Raw genomic sequence first — 18,737 nt, forward strand, 5'->3', positions numbered from 1 at the left:
TTCTTATCAAGTCGAGACGCTGTTCGAGAGCAAACTTGACAACGGCTCGACCAACATGAAGTTAATATTTGCGTTAATGTGTAAAGTTTCGAATGTTTAATTCGCACGATTGTGAAAAAGTATTTTGAGCCAGTGCCTTCAGCAAATTATGGCCGCAAACCACTATAAAAGTTTGAATCCGTTTAGTTATGTTCCACTTCAGTTGATCTGCAAAATTAAACAATGTTTACATTTTTACACTCGAACAACAAACAATCATGAATGTATCCATAGTAACTCCGTCAGGGCGAACTCGATGCTCCTGCAATGAATGTCAAAAGATTGTACCCACTTGTGCTCAATATCCGCCATTATCGCTCGTGGAAAGCTGGATAGCCGCCATTACCGCTCGTGGAAAGCTGGATAGTTTGTGGTATTACTGAAATGTCAAAAATATCGTTCAAATATCACGAACACGTCCGGCATTACCCAACAAACATTTTTGTTGATTTGTAGCTTATTCAACCCTTGTATAGCTAATTACCGGGTAACAAGCGCTTGATAACCTGTTATTCTACAACAATGTTTGTTGGGTATGGCTCGTAAAAAACTGGATACCCTCTGCAGCGTTACGTAAGATTCAAACGGGACCTTAAAGTTACTCGAATTTTGCTATATTTTCGCCTGTTTACCTAGGTTCTACACCTTTTATGGCATTTACATTGAGCTGTCGGGCGAATTCAACCATGTTTGTTTGTGTAGACTTATAGATGAACATCATCAGACAGCGAAGCATAACCACAAGCAAGAGCAGCATAAAAAACTGCTGTAGAAGTGTAGCGTAGTAAGCGGTGGTAGTTGGTTGATTTAGTTTTCTTCGGTCGCGATTAAAAAACGCATTTTTATAAGTTTAGCATTTTATTTGGTTTTACTTGAGCGTAAACTGCACGCAAAATTGCTGTCAATAGTGCGTAGCTTCAAAGCCATTGTGGAAAATTAAATGAAATAAGGTAAAGTGAACTGCAGAAGGATTTTCATTTTTTTGGTGGAAAGAACATTTATGGCAGGGCGAAGATGAGAAAGAAGCAGTGTGTGTTGTGTGAGTGATAGCGAAACCGGGAGACTTGTGTCGAGTTTTTTTTTTATTCAGGAGCTGTCAAAGCAATAAGACGAACATCATCGCAGCACACATTTTCTACGGGTTCCGTCGTTTTTTGCCAAAAGAAGGAAAATTCCCGACGTTTTTACCTTTTTTTAAACTCGTAGTGCGGACGGCCGGTGAAAATTGTAAAAATTCGATGAAATTAGTGCGATTTTCTTTTTTATTTGCTTTTTAGTTTGCTATCTGCGTTATTTTGGAAGAGAACCTGTAGTGAGTTGCATAAGTTGGAACGCAGGATTGTGTTTTATGCGAAGAAGAGTGCACGCACTTCCTGTTTCGATTTCGGTGATAGGGCGCATATAGCTAAAAAAGCAAAACTCGATAGTAACGGTGTGGAAGGAAGAAAATGAATGCAAAATCCGACACCAATCGTCATGTATTAACGATCCAGGCGAAAAAGAAGCGTCATAAGACGGGAAAGAGAAAGGCAAAACAACAAGCACAGCAAGTAGCAGCGCAGGCAGCCGCAACAGCTCAACAGCAACAGAGTCAGTTGTCGTCTCCCGATAATGAGATGAATCCGGTTCCGGCGAATGACAATCAACAACAGCAGTATTCGAGCTTAGCCAGCAGCAACAAGAAAAACAGTAGCTCCAACGAATCGATTGACGACCGAGATGAGGACCGGTACCTAGACGATGCCGCTGGATACAGCAGTGACGAACGGGAAGGAGAACAGGAGTGTCGGGAAGATTACTGCCGAGGAGGTTATCATCCGGTGAAGTTGGGAGATTTGTTCCTGCAGAGGTATCATGTCATCAGGAAACTAGGCTGGGGTCACTTCTCTACAGTGTGGCTTAGCTGGGATTTGGAAGAAAAACGATATGTAGCGCTAAAAATCGTGAAGTCGGCGCAGCATTTTACAGATACGGCAAAGGATGAGATTCAAATTTTAAAATCGATACGAAACGCGGACCCCGAGGACCCGAAGCGTAACAAGACGGTTCAGTTACTTAACGATTTTCGGATTACTGGTGTCAATGGGACGCACATTTGTATGGTGTTTGAAGTGTTGGGGCACAATCTGCTGAAATTGATCCTAAAGAGTAACTATCGTGGAATTCCATTGCCAAACGTGAAATCGATTATCCGACAAGTTCTAGAAGGATTGGACTATTTACACACCAAGTGCAAGGTAATACACACCGACATTAAACCGGAAAACGTATTACTGTGTGTCGATGAGACCTATATTAGAAAGTTAGCTTGCGAGGCGACCAAAATGCACACGATGGGTTGCCGGTTGCCGTACTCTTTGATTTCAGCTGCTCCTCCACAGTTTCAGGAGCAACCACTTAGCCAAAATATGAGCAAGACTAAGAAGAAAAAACTTAAGAGGAAAGCCAAAATGCAATCGGAATTGATTCGACAGCAAATGGAGCATATTCAACAACAGGAGTTTGGTACAGCTGGTGCCCTATTGGAAAATGGTGCTACCGGTGAAGGCGAGATGGTCTTGGCCAAGAAGCAAGACTCACAGGATGATCGAGATGATTGCGAATCTCCCATTGTGTCACCAGAAAGTCCTCGAATGTTACTGCTGAATGGTGATCGATCCGGTACCGGCTCTGGATCCTCCGGCGATGAAGATGAGCCCCCTGTAAAACCGAGCAATGCAGCAGCGAATTCTTCCCCCAATTCATCCAGTCCGGATCAGTCTGCTTCCAACAATAACGATGATTCGGTGTTAAAAAAGGCCTCTTCTTCCTCAATTCCTACTGCCTCGTCTTCGCAACCAACGTCCACATCTGGGGGCGGAAAACTTGACATCAGTGAATCGATGCAAAAAATTTTGTCTCGAGTGAAAGAACGAAAAGATCCGGCCTTCGAAGTGTGCGATGTAGAAGTAAAAATTGCTGATTTAGGTAACGCTTGCTGGGTGGACAAACATTTTACAGAGGATATTCAAACGCGTCAATATCGTTCGCTGGAGGTGATTATCGGTTCGGGATACAATACTTCGGCGGATATCTGGAGTACGGCTTGTATGGCGTTCGAAATGGCCACCGGGGACTATCTGTTCGAACCGCACTCCGGTGATAACTATTGTCGGGATGATGATCATATTGCCCATATAATCGAGCTGTTGGGGCCAATCCCAAAGCGGATTGCTCTGTCGGGTCGCATGTCGAACCATGCATTTAACTCGAAGGGTGAGCTGCGAAACATCTCCGGTCTGAAGCCCTGGGGTTTGGTCGACGTATTGCGGGAAAAGTACGAGTGGAGCTTGGAAGATGCGATTGAGTTCAGTGATTTCCTTAGCCCCATGCTGAATTACGATCCGAAAACGAGGGCCACTGCCTCCGAGTGTTTACAACATTCGTGGCTAAAGCATTGAGACGTTATTTAAACCGCGTGTGTCTGACTGTGTGCCTGCGCGAGAGAAGTGAAAAATTGCTAGACAGTTGCGCTCGATAGTGACAGCAATCGCAAAGTGAGTCAGGAAAAAAAACAAATTAAGAAATGAAAAGGAATCTTCTGACGGTGATAGAAATAGAGGAGCCATAAATGATATTGCAAGTGTATAGACGGAAAACGGCGGAAGGATACTGTAGTGACTAGTGAATCGCCAAGGATGGTGGGAAAGCGGAGACCGAGACGGTACTGCGGATGATGTTATATACAGTAGAAAAATTGTAAGTTTTTACATCTTTGTTGTATGTGTCTTTGTTCCCTGCAAAAATCTTACCTCTTTACTCTTGTGGCAGCGCAGCACTTGCACTAAACAGGCAATTGCAAGACCGGTCAGTGTTAGTGGTGGTGGTGGCGGTGGGCTAGGATGCCAAGTGAAATATTTTTCAAGCAGACTGAACCTGTTTCGTGCAGAGCGCTATGTTTCACAATCTGCTTTACTCATTTTCCTCATCAGTTTCTTTTTCTCGCCTCATACATCGGTTGGTCAATAGAAGCATATAGGAGGTACCGCTGCGAAGGATAAGCGAATAATTGTTCACTGTAGTTAGGCCAGGGCAACACATGCCGACAATAGTTGGTGTTTAACCCGAATGTATAAGTTAAAAGGTAAATTTCACTACCGTTTTTAGTAAAGTTATCTTGTGAATTTAATTGCTGCCAGTTTTTAAGTGTTGCCTTTTGTTAACATGCGGGGTAATTTTACTAGTTTTCTGAAATATTTGAAGGTTTGTGGTATCGAAAGAAAACCAGAGCGATATGTTAAAAGCCGATTTTTTCATCGCTTGTAGGTATTTCCAGAGTGTATGAAATTTCATTTAGGGTAATAGAACCTGGTTCGGCCGAGGCAAAAAGTAACCCTGGGGTGACATCGCGATTCTCGTTTCGAGTCATTTTGGTTCGTTTCGACCTCGTTAAACGAATGGGCGAAACGAACCAAAATCACTCGAAACAAGAATCGCAATGTCACCCCTGGTTCAGCTCAACACGCACAAAATATACTTACCTTGTATGTCTTACGACTAACATCGAATATCCTTGTAACTAATATCGAAATACGAAAAGAAAAGAATTCGGTATAGATAAATGCTAAATATAAAGGATGGTTCTGACGAGATTTTCAGACAAAGACAAAAAGGCGAATACCTATAATACATATAACACCTTTTTTCGCATCTTAATAATAAGGTTTTTTTTTCTACAATGCTTGGGTTAGTTATGGACTTTCGAAATAAGCCATGTCCGAGAAAATCGAATAATTTGCTTTAGAATTTTCTGGGAAATAGGAGAGAATAAATTTGTTAACTATTGTTTTCATTAATAAACTACGCACATATGCAAAATTTCATGAAATTCCGGATTCCTTAAGCCCATTTTGTACGATAGTTTTTAAAATTGTCCATCTTTGTCCACAAAATAAAGACAAGTGCATCCAGTCCACCGGAAAAGTTGCGGTTTCCCATATTTTACTGAAAAGCTGATGCATCATCTGGGCTGACAAAGGTGAGTCAGTTTTGAGCCTCTCGGCTGAAATACACTGTCGTGAATCGCATAACAGTCCCATTTATATAGGAAACTCCATAGAAAATGGGACTGTTATGCGACTCACGGCAGTACAGTGTATGGCGCTCTATTAGATGTCATACTCTTGATGGCTGGTTCAATTTCATCCAGCGATGGCGCCTCCGAGTTAACGCGATTAATTCGACGAACTGCAGGCGTCATACGCTGCTGGTTTTGTTGGTCTCCGACATTTAGGACTCGGAAGTGTTGTTCATAATGCTCAGTCCATAGCTTAAGTTGTTAAGTAACTGATGAGCTCTGTGCTTTGGCGGCATCTTAGTATTCATTCCGGCTCCACAAAGGCGGCGAGAAATATCGTACAACAAAAGTATATCACCATTGGTGACGGCGGCGGATTCCCCTTGTTCGACTAGGGAGTTAGTCCAGGCTCTCTTGTCCCGCCTACTAGCTCGTTTAACAGCCCTCTCCAGTTCGGCGTATCGTTGACGGGCAGCTGTCTTAGCCGATCTGGTTCGCGCTCGCTCAGTGTCGGCTTTTGCCTCTCTCCGCTCGTCAATCTTCCTCCAAGTTTCATCCGATATCCACTCCCTCCACCCGCTTTACCGAGGGTTTCGTCACTGGTCGTCGTGAAAGTGTTTTGATGCCGGTCCATCGCTCTTCGATTGTTCCACCAGGTGGTAACTCAGAGGCTCGGGATCGGGATTCGACAAAACCCTTTCACCTCAGGATTCTCCAATCGGCAGACGTAACGGCACACAGCTTTCCCCCGTCGTTGGACACTTGCGACGAACAAAAGTATCTCAGCGATAACAATATGATGGTCAGATGCAATATCAGCGTTGCGGTTAGTGCGTACATCAAGAAGGCTCCTTCGCCATTTTCAGCTGATACAAATATGGTCGATTTGGTTTTCGGTTCGGCCGTCGCGGGAAACCCACGTGACTTTATGTACTGGTCTATGGGAAAAGAGCGATCCACCAATGACCATATTGTTATTACCACAGAATTATATAAACAACTCCCCGTTTTCACTCATCTCTCCTAGGCCATAGCGTCCCATGACGCGTTGAACGTCCGCATTGTTTAAGCCAATCTTCGCATTGAAATCGCCCATGTGGATTTGGACGCTGTTCAGCTGACTGTAAAAACTTTCTTTCTCCTGCAGGTCGGCAGCATCTGTTGACGCATTGCACTGGGTTGCTGTAAAGTTTCTAACCCGTGTTCTGAATCTAGCAACGATTATTCTTTCGTTTATCAGTTCCCACTTCATCAGGGCCGCATGTGCCCCTGGGCTCAGTAGGAATTAAACTCCTTTTTCTCGAGTAGCATTTTCATCTCGTATGCCAGAGTAGAGCAAGACTTGCCCGGACGATGTCTTGTGTTCGCCAGTACCCGGCCAGCGGACCTCGCTCAGGCCCAAGATTTCAAGCCTAAGGCGGCCAGCTTCCCTTGCAAGTTGAGTCAGCTTGCCCTGCTGGGCAAGGGTCAGTATATTCCATGTTCCGATTCGTGTCCATGTTTTCATGTCCAAGGTCGTTGCCAATAATCCAGATAGATTTCTCGCGTAACTTTTCAAAAGGACCTAAGTAACATTGAGATACTCTCTTTGGTCTCCCTCGCTTTCGATTATTACGACGACAATAATGCAAAGTGAAATTAAGCAGCACTCGAAGATCAACCTTAACTGCAATTTCGGTAATCGAAAAGTTTTTCTTCAGTGCATGAAAGCTTGGAAAGCTATGTTTATGGAAGACGTTTAAGCATTTCTAAGCAAAATATACTTTCGCACTAACAAATCTATATCTGTGAACAGAGCTAGTGTTTAAGTAATACTTATGCCTTTTTTACCATTCTCAGCCGTAATGGAAAAGTAAATAATAATTTTCCGTGGCATAATTTGAGACAAAGTCTGCAGCTCGACGTTCTGTTTTTGTTGGGCAATTTTTGAAAACCTTTTAATTAGATCCACGAAACGAATTTTTAGCAGGAAAATCGTTTTCATTGATTATTCGTCATGATTATTAACCCGAGAAACGGGAAAAAACGGCAGCCGGTATTAAGTTTATTAATTTTTTTAAAGAAATATTTACTCGCTACATGAAATAAAATCGCTTTGAGTTTAATTTTGAACAGTAATAGCACAAAGCTTCATAAACAGTGGTTTCTTGTAACAGGGATAACATATAGTAGAATCAACGGAAATCTGACGGTTTAACAGTGCTTGAGTTGATCTACAAATATTGAAATATCTTGCAGAGTTGCAGGTAGTTGCAGCTAAAACCTGTTTGATCTTGTAGAGGACACTTTGAACAATTAATTTATTCTGTGTATCTTTTAGCTTGGAAGTCGGTGGAACATTTTTTAAATGAGTAATCAAAGTTGGAGTTCTATTTTTTTGAAGGACAATATCTATGTCGTTTCTATGGGGCGATTTTTTTGGAGTGAGGTCAAAATGAATTCCTTCTATAACCAAAATTTATTCTACTAACCTTGATTGTTATTCTCCATTTTAAAGATTTTGATTACACAAACTATGAAACTTTTACTAGCGTGATCAATAACCTTCAAAAATGAAAGCAAAATTTGTAAGCCAAATCCACACTAACTTGACAGTTTGTACGCTTGTAATAGTAGTTGTGGCGCTTTCCCAAGCAAACTAATACTTGTTTGTATAGCAGAAGGCATCTATAAACAATTCTAAATACTTAGTATACCCGATTAAAAAAAAGTGAAAAACGATTTTTGTCTATGCCTCAACGCACTGTGCGCCGTGGCAACCGAAAGAGAAGAGGCACAAAGAGAATCTTTCATTGGGACTTAGGTCCTTTTGAAAAGTTACGCGAGATTTCTTTTTTCATTTCCGTTAACATTTTGTGTTCCGGTACAGTAGGCTGTTAACCTAAGGTCCTTATCCCGCTGACGGAGCTGCCATCTTAATGTGAACGGGAGCCACTGTGCTCCCATCCCTGTTAGCGTACGACAACCGAGGTTGCGTACCCCAGCCGGCACCACGAGGAGGTAGGGAGAGGAGTTGGTGAACAGAGGTTATGAAATGTATATGTTCACACTTTGCCAGGCCACTTGGCTATATAGTATTGTGAATAATTGTTACGAATTAATGTCGCACGCTATGTCCGAAGATACTTATTATTTAACTTACATGCACCTCAGATTTCTCTTCACAGGATGTTAGTATTAATCAAAACAATTAATTTAGAGAAGGTCTTAAAATATTCTATCTTGGGTTTTTTGAAAAATTCAATTTTCAAGGTTATTTAGGGGTCAGCCCCTCTCAAGAGGTCATATCCGTTGTAATCGACCACCTCCGATTTCAACCAAATTTGGTATAATTGCTCATTCCGACCCCACATTCATTTTCCCAAAGTTTTGTACGGATTGATTAATCCCCCTTGCAGTGACGCTTCTCCATATTTCTCAGAATTTCGAAAATGCTCATTTTTCACTGCATGTCACTGCATGGGGGATTGTTCAATCCGTACAAAACTTTGGGAAATTGAATGTGGGGTCGGAATGAGCAATTATACCAAATTTGGTTGAAATCGGAGGTGGTCGATTACAACGGATATGACCTCTTGAGAGGGGCTGACGCCTAAATAACCTTGAAAATTGAATTTTTCAAAAAACCCAAGATAGAATATTTTAAGACCTTCTCTAAATTAATTGTTTTGATTAATACTAACATCCTGTGAAGAGAAATCTGAGGTGCATGTAAGTTAAATAATAAGTATCTTCGGACATAGCGTGTGTCGAAGAGGTCGAACTCTACTCGTCGACCATATTGTCGAAACAATATGTTCATATGCAATACATAAATCAAAACAAAAAGCACACTTGCGCCACCTGGTGATTAAATAGTGGGCTAAACTGTCTATCATAGAATGACCTGATCAATCCTGCCGAAGACAAACTAGCATGTCATCAAGTTGTTTAACTGCGACCAATATTTATAGAATGGTATACGTACACCACCTGGTGGATGAATTCTGAACCGTTAACCAAGGTTCACCATATTTTGTCTATCTCAGGGTGGCTACCCAACCGGGAAAAGCAGAAAAAAGACGGGAATTTGAAATCACCGGCAAAACCCGAGAATTTTGACCAATCACTGGGAAAATCCCAACTCTTAACATTTACTGTTAAGGTGAAACGGTACTGAATTCAAACAGGGCCGGACATCCTATATCTTAAATCCCCACAAGGATCCCTTTTTTCCAGCCATGTTGGGATTCAGTACCGTATCACCTTAACACTAGATATACCAGACCAGTCATTTTGACTGGTCGTGCAATTTCAATTTGAAATTTCTACAACATCTAACATTTGACTTTAGAAACGATGTTATGACTTTTGTAGCTATAAGTAGGGAATACATTTTATGAACTTAATGTTACTTTGTATTTTGTATATATTAGTAACAAATATAATTTTTGTTTTTGCCATTTATATCAGCACCAGTCAAAATGGACACTTACAGCAAAGTCAAATGGAAGTGTCCAAATTATGTACAGCTGCAGATGAGGTCCAAAACAGGTTGGTTACCTTACAACGAGGAGGTGGAGATAGAAGTTGCTGGATAAGAGGCTAAGGACCACTATAGGGTCTGTGTTGCACATTATTCAGTCGTTCATCAACCGTTTCTTATCCACCAGTCATTTTGACTGGTTTTGGTATAAATAGGTATATTTAAAATGCTGGTACATCTAGTGTTAACGTTTTCATGTTTGCGGTGTAGCTACATCGTGCCGTGCTGTACTTTGAACTCTTTTTCGTTGCAGCGATGCACCTGTCATCACCTTAACTGGTTCATTTTTAGGCTAGGATGTGTCAGCTCAAAAGTATCTTCTCCGTTAAAAGTTGAAACGGAGTACACTATCAGTATTAATGTATGTGATAACATGCGCAGACGAAGGATGAGCGAGTTGAATTCAAGACGTCTTCGGGTGTTGAGAACATGTTAGCTCATTCAGTTGTAATTCGTTACAAATCTAGTTACTGTTTTCAACTAAACGCCACAATTTTTATATAGCTCATCACACACACCTTTTAATTGTTGCATTATATTTAGTTTCTGTTTTTTCGCTTAGTTTTCGTATTTAGATTTTTATTGCCAAATGAGGAGTCCATTACCAGGGGACTCTATGTGCGAGTTCTTTGGTGCGGGGGTGTGTTGGTGGGCTTCCTTAAAAAAAATATTTCTCTTATCTTTTGCGATTAAAAAAACTGGGAAAATCAAATAAATTTTATCGGGAAAACCGGGAAAAAAGCGGGAAATCAAAAAATCATTTTGAGTGGCCACCCTTATCTACTCCCATTTAGCGAGAACAAGAACGATTTACACGAGTAGAACCCAAAAGTTTGAGACCAAAAAAACATCGATTTTTTCCAGACGAACGAATTCCTAGCGAGCAAATCCTGTAAAATGCCATAAGTAACTTTAAAGATCTCATGTTCGCGAATATTTTTGTAGAAGCATCGTTCTACGTGGTATGGATTTCGTGATATAAACGTCACAAATCTGAAAAAAATCCGATTTTCCGATTTATTTTTACTAAAACCCCTCCTTGTAAAAGGCCCCCCCCCGCCAAGTCGCCATTCATAATTTTATCATTTAGTCCATTCAATTACCTTTGCAAAACATTTGAAAATTCGGAAATCCGTCTATTTTTCGCTGAGATATAGCAGTTTCAATTTTAGGGTCAAATTTATCCCAATGTACAGGCAACGAAGTATTTTTTGTAAAGACAGAAGGTTAAAGATCAGAAAAAAGTAAAGGACCCATGCCATGTTTCTACCTTGAGAAACGATGAAACACTGGATAGGGGTTTATGCGAAGTATAGTACGCAACGATTAATAAATACCTGCACCTTTACGTAGTCTTCGCCGACACGCTACACGTTTCGCAGGTGTACAGTGAGTAATGCGAATTAAGTTAAGTTAAAAGGTAGAGCTTTGATATGTTATGCAGAGTCCTCTGGTTTGAGCGCCAAATGTTTCGCAGTTTTGCAAAGGCACCTCTGCCACTTCTGATCCGTCTAGTTAGCTGTTAGGCTCGTGGCACCACCAGAAGACGTTTTCCGGCTACTAAGATATTGAAGGATTTCTATCTGCTCAACCTGTTGTCCCGCTACTGTGAAGTTGGTGGGATTGCCAGCGTTCACAACCATTGGCTTAGTCATTTCTACATTGACTATGAGACCTGCAGCCTGGGAACTCTCGAAAAGATGATTCAGCTTGCTCTGCACATCAATTCGGCATTGGGCGATCAAGTCAATGTCGCCGGCTAGGCCAAAGTCATTTAGCTGTTCCATCGTTAGAGGATTTCAAGGCATGCCTCGATTTGGTCTACTGTTAATTACTCCAACTAATATCTCATCCACATCGATGAGATGAACTAGCTTATCTAGACTTCTTTTTCGCCCAAGTGAAGTGTTTTCGTGATTGAGTCGCTAAAACGCCTTTTCAAAGTCAACGAGAACCAGCAGAAGAGCACTGAAATTTATTGATTAGCTCTACTCTAACGTCATGCGAAGCGTTGTCATATAGTCTACACACGATTGGGAAGCACGGAATCCAGCTTGCTGTGGTCGGGCAGTAGTGCCAATTATCCTTTGGATACTTTTACAGAGTAGGTACTTTAAAAGTAATATAGAGCAATGTGTTTCCACGTCAGTCACCGTATTCCAGGGTCTCCTATTTAGGGACCTTGGCCAATATACCTTGCAACGAGTCCACCTGCTTGCTGGGCGTGCTTGCATTTCTTTTCTTGTAGGTTCTGCTATAAGATCACCCGTTAGGATCTAGTACAGAAGTAATGCGTTCCTCAGTGTTCAACTAGTCAATCCCCTAGAGGTTACAGATTACAAATTCAACAAATAGTTTTATGCATACACTATTGATTTGAAACCCAAGTACAAGAGACCGTGGAAAGTTCATATAAAGCAAAATAAACATTTCAATGTCACAGCTTAAAACAATTGAAAACATGTTAAAGCACGATACTGTCGAGCCACACATACTAATTCCTGATATTTAAATCAAGGCTGACATTTTTCTGCAAGGAACAATTATTCGCATATTCGCTATTTTTACAGGCAGGCCGCCTTATGGGTATATATAATTTAATTTAACGCATATATCATTCTCTCTCACCTACAGAACTATTTGCGGACGGCGAACGACTGCAGCAGACATTGCCAGCAGAAGAAGATTTTCGTAGTGAAGCCTGCAACAATATCTAAATTAGTTGCTGCGAAAAAATGCTGAACACTATAAGATTATATGAAATACGATTAAATCACCAGGAAGAAAAAACAAAACAAGAAGGATGTTTGTTTGTAACATTACAAATGAATATATAACAAAAAATTGGCATATGATAGACTCAAATGGTTGCTAACTGCACAGAGCTTTTCCCTGCGTCAGTGCTATCAATGCTGCTCTCCACAACAGTCCATTTTCAGCACGACAACCGTGGAAATACATGCTAGTAACCTACTTTGTACATTACCAACTACTGCTCCTGCGGAACCGGCAACGAGATATGACATTAGTATACCAACACGACGTTTCTTTGCCGGACCTCAATGGGAAAGCATACAATGACCAACTGTAGGATAAGAAAGATTGGTCGGTTGTAAGTCAGTTCAAGTGTGATTTCGAATCAAACTCTCCCTCCCCATTTGCTAAGTAAAGAAAGTAATTTGTAATTCTCTGTGGGCCAATTAGAGCAGGATGATAACACTGCAAACCAACATGCGATCAATTTTCTGTTTTGTCACTATGCTCAGGCTTGAGGGAATAAAATGTTCATCGCTACTAGAGGGGAGGGCTGAGTTCCCAAGGCATGATCTGAAACGGTTAAAAATATCAAACAAAGTAACAATAACGTTAATAAGTTATAGTAGTTAGTTTGATGAGATGATAATACCCGTGGCAAAGTTAGTGGAAAACTGTGTAATCCTATATTGTTGATAGACAAAAAACATTGAGATAGAAAACGTGAAAATAATGTCAAGTACAGACACTTTTTAAAGGATTATATCTTATTAGGAAAAAAAAGCAAACATTAGTAGCTTTACATAACACATTCGTACATAATGAAGAATATACACCTTCGTACCCATTGAGACACCTCCACGCATTGCAAAATACCCACGTACACAGACGGACAGAGATAGCTTTGCACGATCATCTTAAAGCAAACCCAAAATCCGACACATATGCATACACACGTAACCGTAACGTATTAGCTAATAATAGAGAATGTAAGCGAGAACGTCGTCAAAGTTGTTGGCCCTTCTTGGGATCGTCACCACAAACTATTGCCAGGTCGTAAGTGTTTGTTACTAATTTTTGGTACTCGGGCAGTCCAAAGTTTAGTGCTGATATCAGCTGAGTTAATGCTATGGAATATTCGGTTTCAATCGAGTCCAAAATTCAGTTTGTTATAACAGATGTTCAAAGTCGGCTTTGTTAATTTAATGGGAAATAATTGCATGCATGTAATTCCCGGCTTATTAGAATGGTGCTACATTCTATTTTAATTTGCATTGAACTACATGTTCTTTTCCATGTTTTTGCTCCCGTGTTCAGCTGTGATGCCTGGAATTCCCTTGGCTATAACATTGTTTGATGCTGAAAATCAATACATTTTAATTGTTGGATGAGTGTCTAACTATCGTTTTCCTCGGTATGTTTTGATTCCTGTTTTATTGGAAATGTTGATACGTGGATTGTAGCCGTAATATTGGCTAAATATTTCAAAAAGAAGATTTATCGCTGCAACTGGCAAATAAGACGCCCTGACCAATTTATTTTTGATTTTATTATTTACTAGTTTATATAGAAGCAAAAACTGAGTCATATAACACATGAAATTAAAGTTTTATGACAATAATTCAAATATAGGTCTCGAATTATATTAAAGATCCTTTTTAAATAATATTACACTTCCTTGTCTTCACTTCAACTTACGTTTAAAAAAGTCTATGAAATGCATAATATTTTACTTGAGTTTAAAAGTTTAAACAAATAACTTCAACCAAGTCTAATATACTAAGTGCTTCATTAGGCACCGTTAGGCGGAAAAGGTGGCGGCTCGGTAAGAATTGCAATATAAAATATTTATATACTGGCATTATTGACGATCCCAAAAAATTAAGAAAAATTTTGGCCTCGCGGCAGACCATAAGGACACAGCGCCCGTTGTCAAGCCGGAATACAAAATTTGAGATAAAAGTAAAATTATATGGTTCGGAAGCAGTGACGAAGCGTAGCGTCTACAGGGTAGAAAATATGTGTTTTTATAGCAAATATTAAACATACCAACCAACAACTACCAAACACAAACAAGGCCAGCGTAATGTTAGTAGAAAGCCAACACAAGTCGCGGGTGCGACAGCAAAACATAGGGCTTTAATGTCACTACTTATCCTTGTTTTCCACATTTTGTTCTGTCCGTTCGTAGGCATATAACTATCTATTATTGTTGGTTAGTTTATGGACGATTACTCACAGGCTAAAATAGAATAGATGGCATATTAAGACATGAAGCTATCACTGGGTTGCCATTGATTTGTGAGATGTAGAACTACAGCAGAATTTTTATTGAAATGAGATTTTATACACTATTGAAACCATAACAACTACTACTATCCAGAACAGACTTAACGGTTAACGGACTCGATAGGAAAGGACTCGTCACACACAGAGAATATTGCATGGCATGTACAGGAGAAACAGTGAAGCAAATAAAATCACGTGGAAAAAAATCAGCGCAGGTGACAGCGAGGGTACTATTGAGAACTCTACCCCGGTGGATTACATTATATCCAATGGAAGTAAGCGCATGTTATATCGATTATACATACCTAGATAAGAAGTAGAACAACAGAGTCAGAGCCAGAACGAAAACGTATTTGTTTTTCTTTCTTACTGTTTAATCTATTTATTTTGAACAACGGAGACTTGAGGCGTATGAAAGCTGTAATAATAACGATATAAATATAATTGAAAAAAAAAAAAGCAAAACCACTCTGTAGAGAAGTAGCGATTAATCTAGTAATAAATGATCATGGATAAGTAATTGTGGATGTGTTTGTTTAAACTAGTATCACCTTTCCGATGGTGTAAGCCATTTACTTGTCATATATTGCCAGAGTTCAAAAAAATTCTAACTAAATTATTCAAAAAGGTGTTCCGAAAGACGACTAGGCAAATAAAAACAATATTTCTGTCAATTCACTTCTAATGATGAGGTATATTGGGATAGGTATTGGTATTGGACGCTACTGAAATATGTACGCAAGGCTTTTAAGTTATTTATGTAAATAATGGTTTTGTTCTATACTACTTTGTAATCAGGGGATAAACTGCGTCAAGAAATGTGTTCACTTTTAAGTTTCTCAAATTGTAGGTCTACATATGTGCAAAAGTCAAGGTGTGTTCTGTATTTCAGTGCAAGAGAACAGAGAAAGAAAAATCGTCTTTCCTCTTGATCTGCCACTTACACATAATTTTGCGCTTAATTTGAAACTTTGACACGAAAATTTCATCTATAGTAACGAAAATTAACAAACACTTTCAGAATGACGACATTGAATGAAACAAGAAAGCACCACCGGTTGTTACGTGTCCGGCAGTTTATTCTATATTTACTGTCTATCAGCTGGCACGACGGGTCAGCCAGCAGCTCTATTATTTGTGCGCACTTGCTTTTGCGAGGAAACATCGGCCGGCTCAAGAAAGACACGTCGACGCACGCGGTGAATAATTATGTTCCGTCCTGCCATTCATGGTTGGGCAGTGAGATAATCAATCAACCGAGGAGGACGCGAACTGCGTGAGCAAAAAAGAAATGTGCAAATAGCGGTAAAAGTGGTAAAGAACCTAGGAGATGGGCGGCGTAGCGGAAAAGTGTCTAGAGTAGTGCCACTTTCCTTCCATTGAATGGGGTGCTAGTAATACTCGAGACAGGTTAGTAACGTTAATAATAGTGTTTAAAGAAGAAACTGCATCGTTCTGGTTGAGTTGATTGCATAAATTATTGAAGGAAGAAAGACACGATAAACAGAAAGTTCGGTATTTTGAACTTCAGCAATAGTTGCTGAACGGTTGTTCGTTGAGGAGTATATTGGTCTCTTCATAAAGTTACCTTTACTGTCAAGGCCTAGTGAAATTTCTAACTCATGAAATTATTTTTTTAATAGTTTTAGTGAGTACTTGACGACGAACATTTCAATAGGGCCCAATTCCAACATGTAAATAAACCGAGTGAGGGTTCTTTTTTGTATGCTGGTCCAGCAAAAAAGACCCGTCATCACTTTTATATCTGACAGCTCACGTGTGATTTGTGATGTATGTCAAAGTAATAAACTGTTTGGTTTGTATTGGCCATTTCATCGTTCAAGGCATACTCGACCAACGACAACCGGCGTTACGAGACGAGTTTAGCGAGTAATTAATCCTTTTCGTATTATAGGCCTGTAAACGTCAAAGCCTGGTTAAAAGTTAATCTGGACGCATAGAACAACCTACAATTCGGGACTGGAATGTCGCAAATAAAAACCATAAATGACTGGATTGCAGTATTTTTAGTCTTTTAGATTTCACAGCATAAATTTCAAATTTTTATTCTTAATAGAACTCATTATACCCTGGACCAACCTCGTATTTTCGTCGTGACCTTGAAATGCGGCCAGGCATATAAATTAATATTATTTGAAACGATAGTTCTTTTACAATTGACGACAGGACGGTAGGAGAAAGTAATAAAATTTTAAGTGAAGAAGAAAGAGCGGAAAGGTGAGAGAGCTCCGGGTTTCTTAAAAGTTCTTTGCAACCTTTTCACACCTAGGTACTCCTTATAACGCTTCAGAACATTATACACTGTTTGTATTGGCAGACCACTCTGGATTTTCCAGATGTTTGTGTAAGATTTTTTACGTTGCTCCAGTTCCATTCTGTACTATTCCGCAATGCGGTGAAATATTTTAACGAAACTTCATAAACCTGTAAACAAAGTTATGCCAAATGATTTCAGTTCCTACCACAAAAGGTGTGCCGGTGCCACACGAGAGGCAGATTTATTTTTAGTCAGACTTTACCGCTCTTCTATATCAATAAAACAGCGACGATCGAGACTTCGACAGACAATAATATCCAATCTTCCAATCAGGTTATCGTGCCAAACACAGTACAAAGACTGTTATGCTTAAGGTCCCAGATGATGTTGCTATTGCTATTGATGGCGGCAGGCCAGTTGTATTAATTTTGCTAGATTTCTCCAAGGCTTTTGACACGATCTCTCACAATATTTTATGCAGGAAGTTCCAAGCTAATTTCAATTTCTCAAACCATGCATCAAGTCTTATTCATTCATACCTTACCGGAAGAAGTCAAAAGGTTTTTAACGACGGTTCGTATTCTAGAGATATCTGTATAACATCGGGAGTACCTTAAGGATCTATATTAGGACCACTATTATTTTCAATGTACATTAATGACCTTCCTGATACACTAAAGTTCTGCACAGTACACCTTTTTGCTGATGATGTGCAGCTATACTTCAGTTTTGAGTGCATGTCTTCTTGCGACGTGGCGGCTAAAGTAAACTTCGACCTTACCAGGGTTAAAGAGTGGTGCGCTACCAACAGACTATCTCTGAATATATCCAAAACTAACGCTTTATTCATTACTAGAAATACGTGTCATATTAGTCAAAAACCTATATTGAAACTTAACGATGTAAAAATTAATTTTGCCGATAGTGCTAATAGTCTTGGATTTACCATCCAGAGTAATTTGGAATGGGATAAATACCTATTTAAACAATGTGGCAAAATACAAGCTGCTTTACGATCCCTGCATAAATTCGCTATGAATTGCAGCTCCATTATAAAATTGAAACTTTTTAAAAGCTTAATCCTTCCGTACTTTGTTGCTTGTGACTTTCTACTCTCGGAGGCATCTGCGTCAATTTTATCTAAATTGAGAGTAGCTTTAAATATGTGCGCTCGTTTTGTTTTTGGCCTCAGTCGACTCTCTAGTGTGTCCCACTTACATAAACTGTTAATTGGATGTCCTTTCGAAAACTATGGTCGTATGAGATGCTGTTTATTTTTACACAAGCTAATTGATAACAAGGAACCAGGCTATTTACTCAACAAACTTTAGCCTTTCAGGAGTACTCGATGCCGCAAATTCGTTCTAAGTCGCCATAACACCTCAAAATACAGTGATACCTTTTTCGTCAGAGGTGTATCCTATTGGAACTGTTTGCCAAATGACTTAACTTTGGAAATATCTCATACCGCATTTAAGAGGAAATGTATTGAGCACTTCAATCAATGAGCTTTATGATTAATGTTAAAAAACGTACAGTAGAATTTTTTTTAATAGTTTACGTGACACTCATTCTACCTTTTACACGATGTGACATTACAAGACACTGTCTTAAGTTACGAATAATAAAGACCAATATTAATAATAATAATAATAATAATAATAATAATATTACACGGGTCAGTGGTGAGATACCAATCGCAATGTTCAAAAAAGTAGTCTCAAGCATAGTCGCTCGAAATTTTCTTCAACAAGTGATGGTAGATACCAATTTTTGTATCTAAAAAAAACACTCAT

General features: G+C 39.7%; 2 protein-coding genes across 3 annotated transcripts in view; both read left to right on the forward strand.

Moving 5' to 3' along the window:
* The first annotated feature begins 853 nt into the window (after positions 1-853).
* Positions 854-15,165, forward strand: LOC128734673 (SRSF protein kinase 3). Of its 2 annotated transcripts, XM_053828972.1 has the most exons (3): positions 854-989; positions 1,317-3,777; positions 12,255-15,165. In XM_053828972.1, the coding sequence occupies exon 2, from the start codon at positions 1,488-1,490 to the stop codon at positions 3,477-3,479; it is 1,992 nt and encodes a 663-aa protein (XP_053684947.1). In that variant the 5' UTR covers positions 854-989; positions 1,317-1,487; the 3' UTR covers positions 3,480-3,777; positions 12,255-15,165. The 2 variants fall into 2 exon arrangements, with proteins under 2 accessions (XP_053684947.1, XP_053684946.1); XM_053828971.1 differs by having other exon boundaries at positions 854-3,777.
* Positions 15,166-15,605: 440 nt separating this feature from the next.
* Positions 15,606-18,737, forward strand: part of LOC128734995 (D-aspartate oxidase) — a 34,681-nt gene continuing 31,549 nt past the window's right edge. The window contains exon 1 of the mRNA XM_053829442.1: positions 15,606-16,073. The gene's annotated coding sequence lies outside the window, so the exon portion shown is untranslated. The remainder of the gene's footprint in view (positions 16,074-18,737) is intronic.

The sequence above is a fragment of the Sabethes cyaneus genome, chromosome 2 (genome assembly GCF_943734655.1).
Source record: "Sabethes cyaneus chromosome 2, idSabCyanKW18_F2, whole genome shotgun sequence".
NCBI classification, from domain to species: domain Eukaryota; kingdom Metazoa; phylum Arthropoda; class Insecta; order Diptera; family Culicidae; genus Sabethes; species Sabethes cyaneus.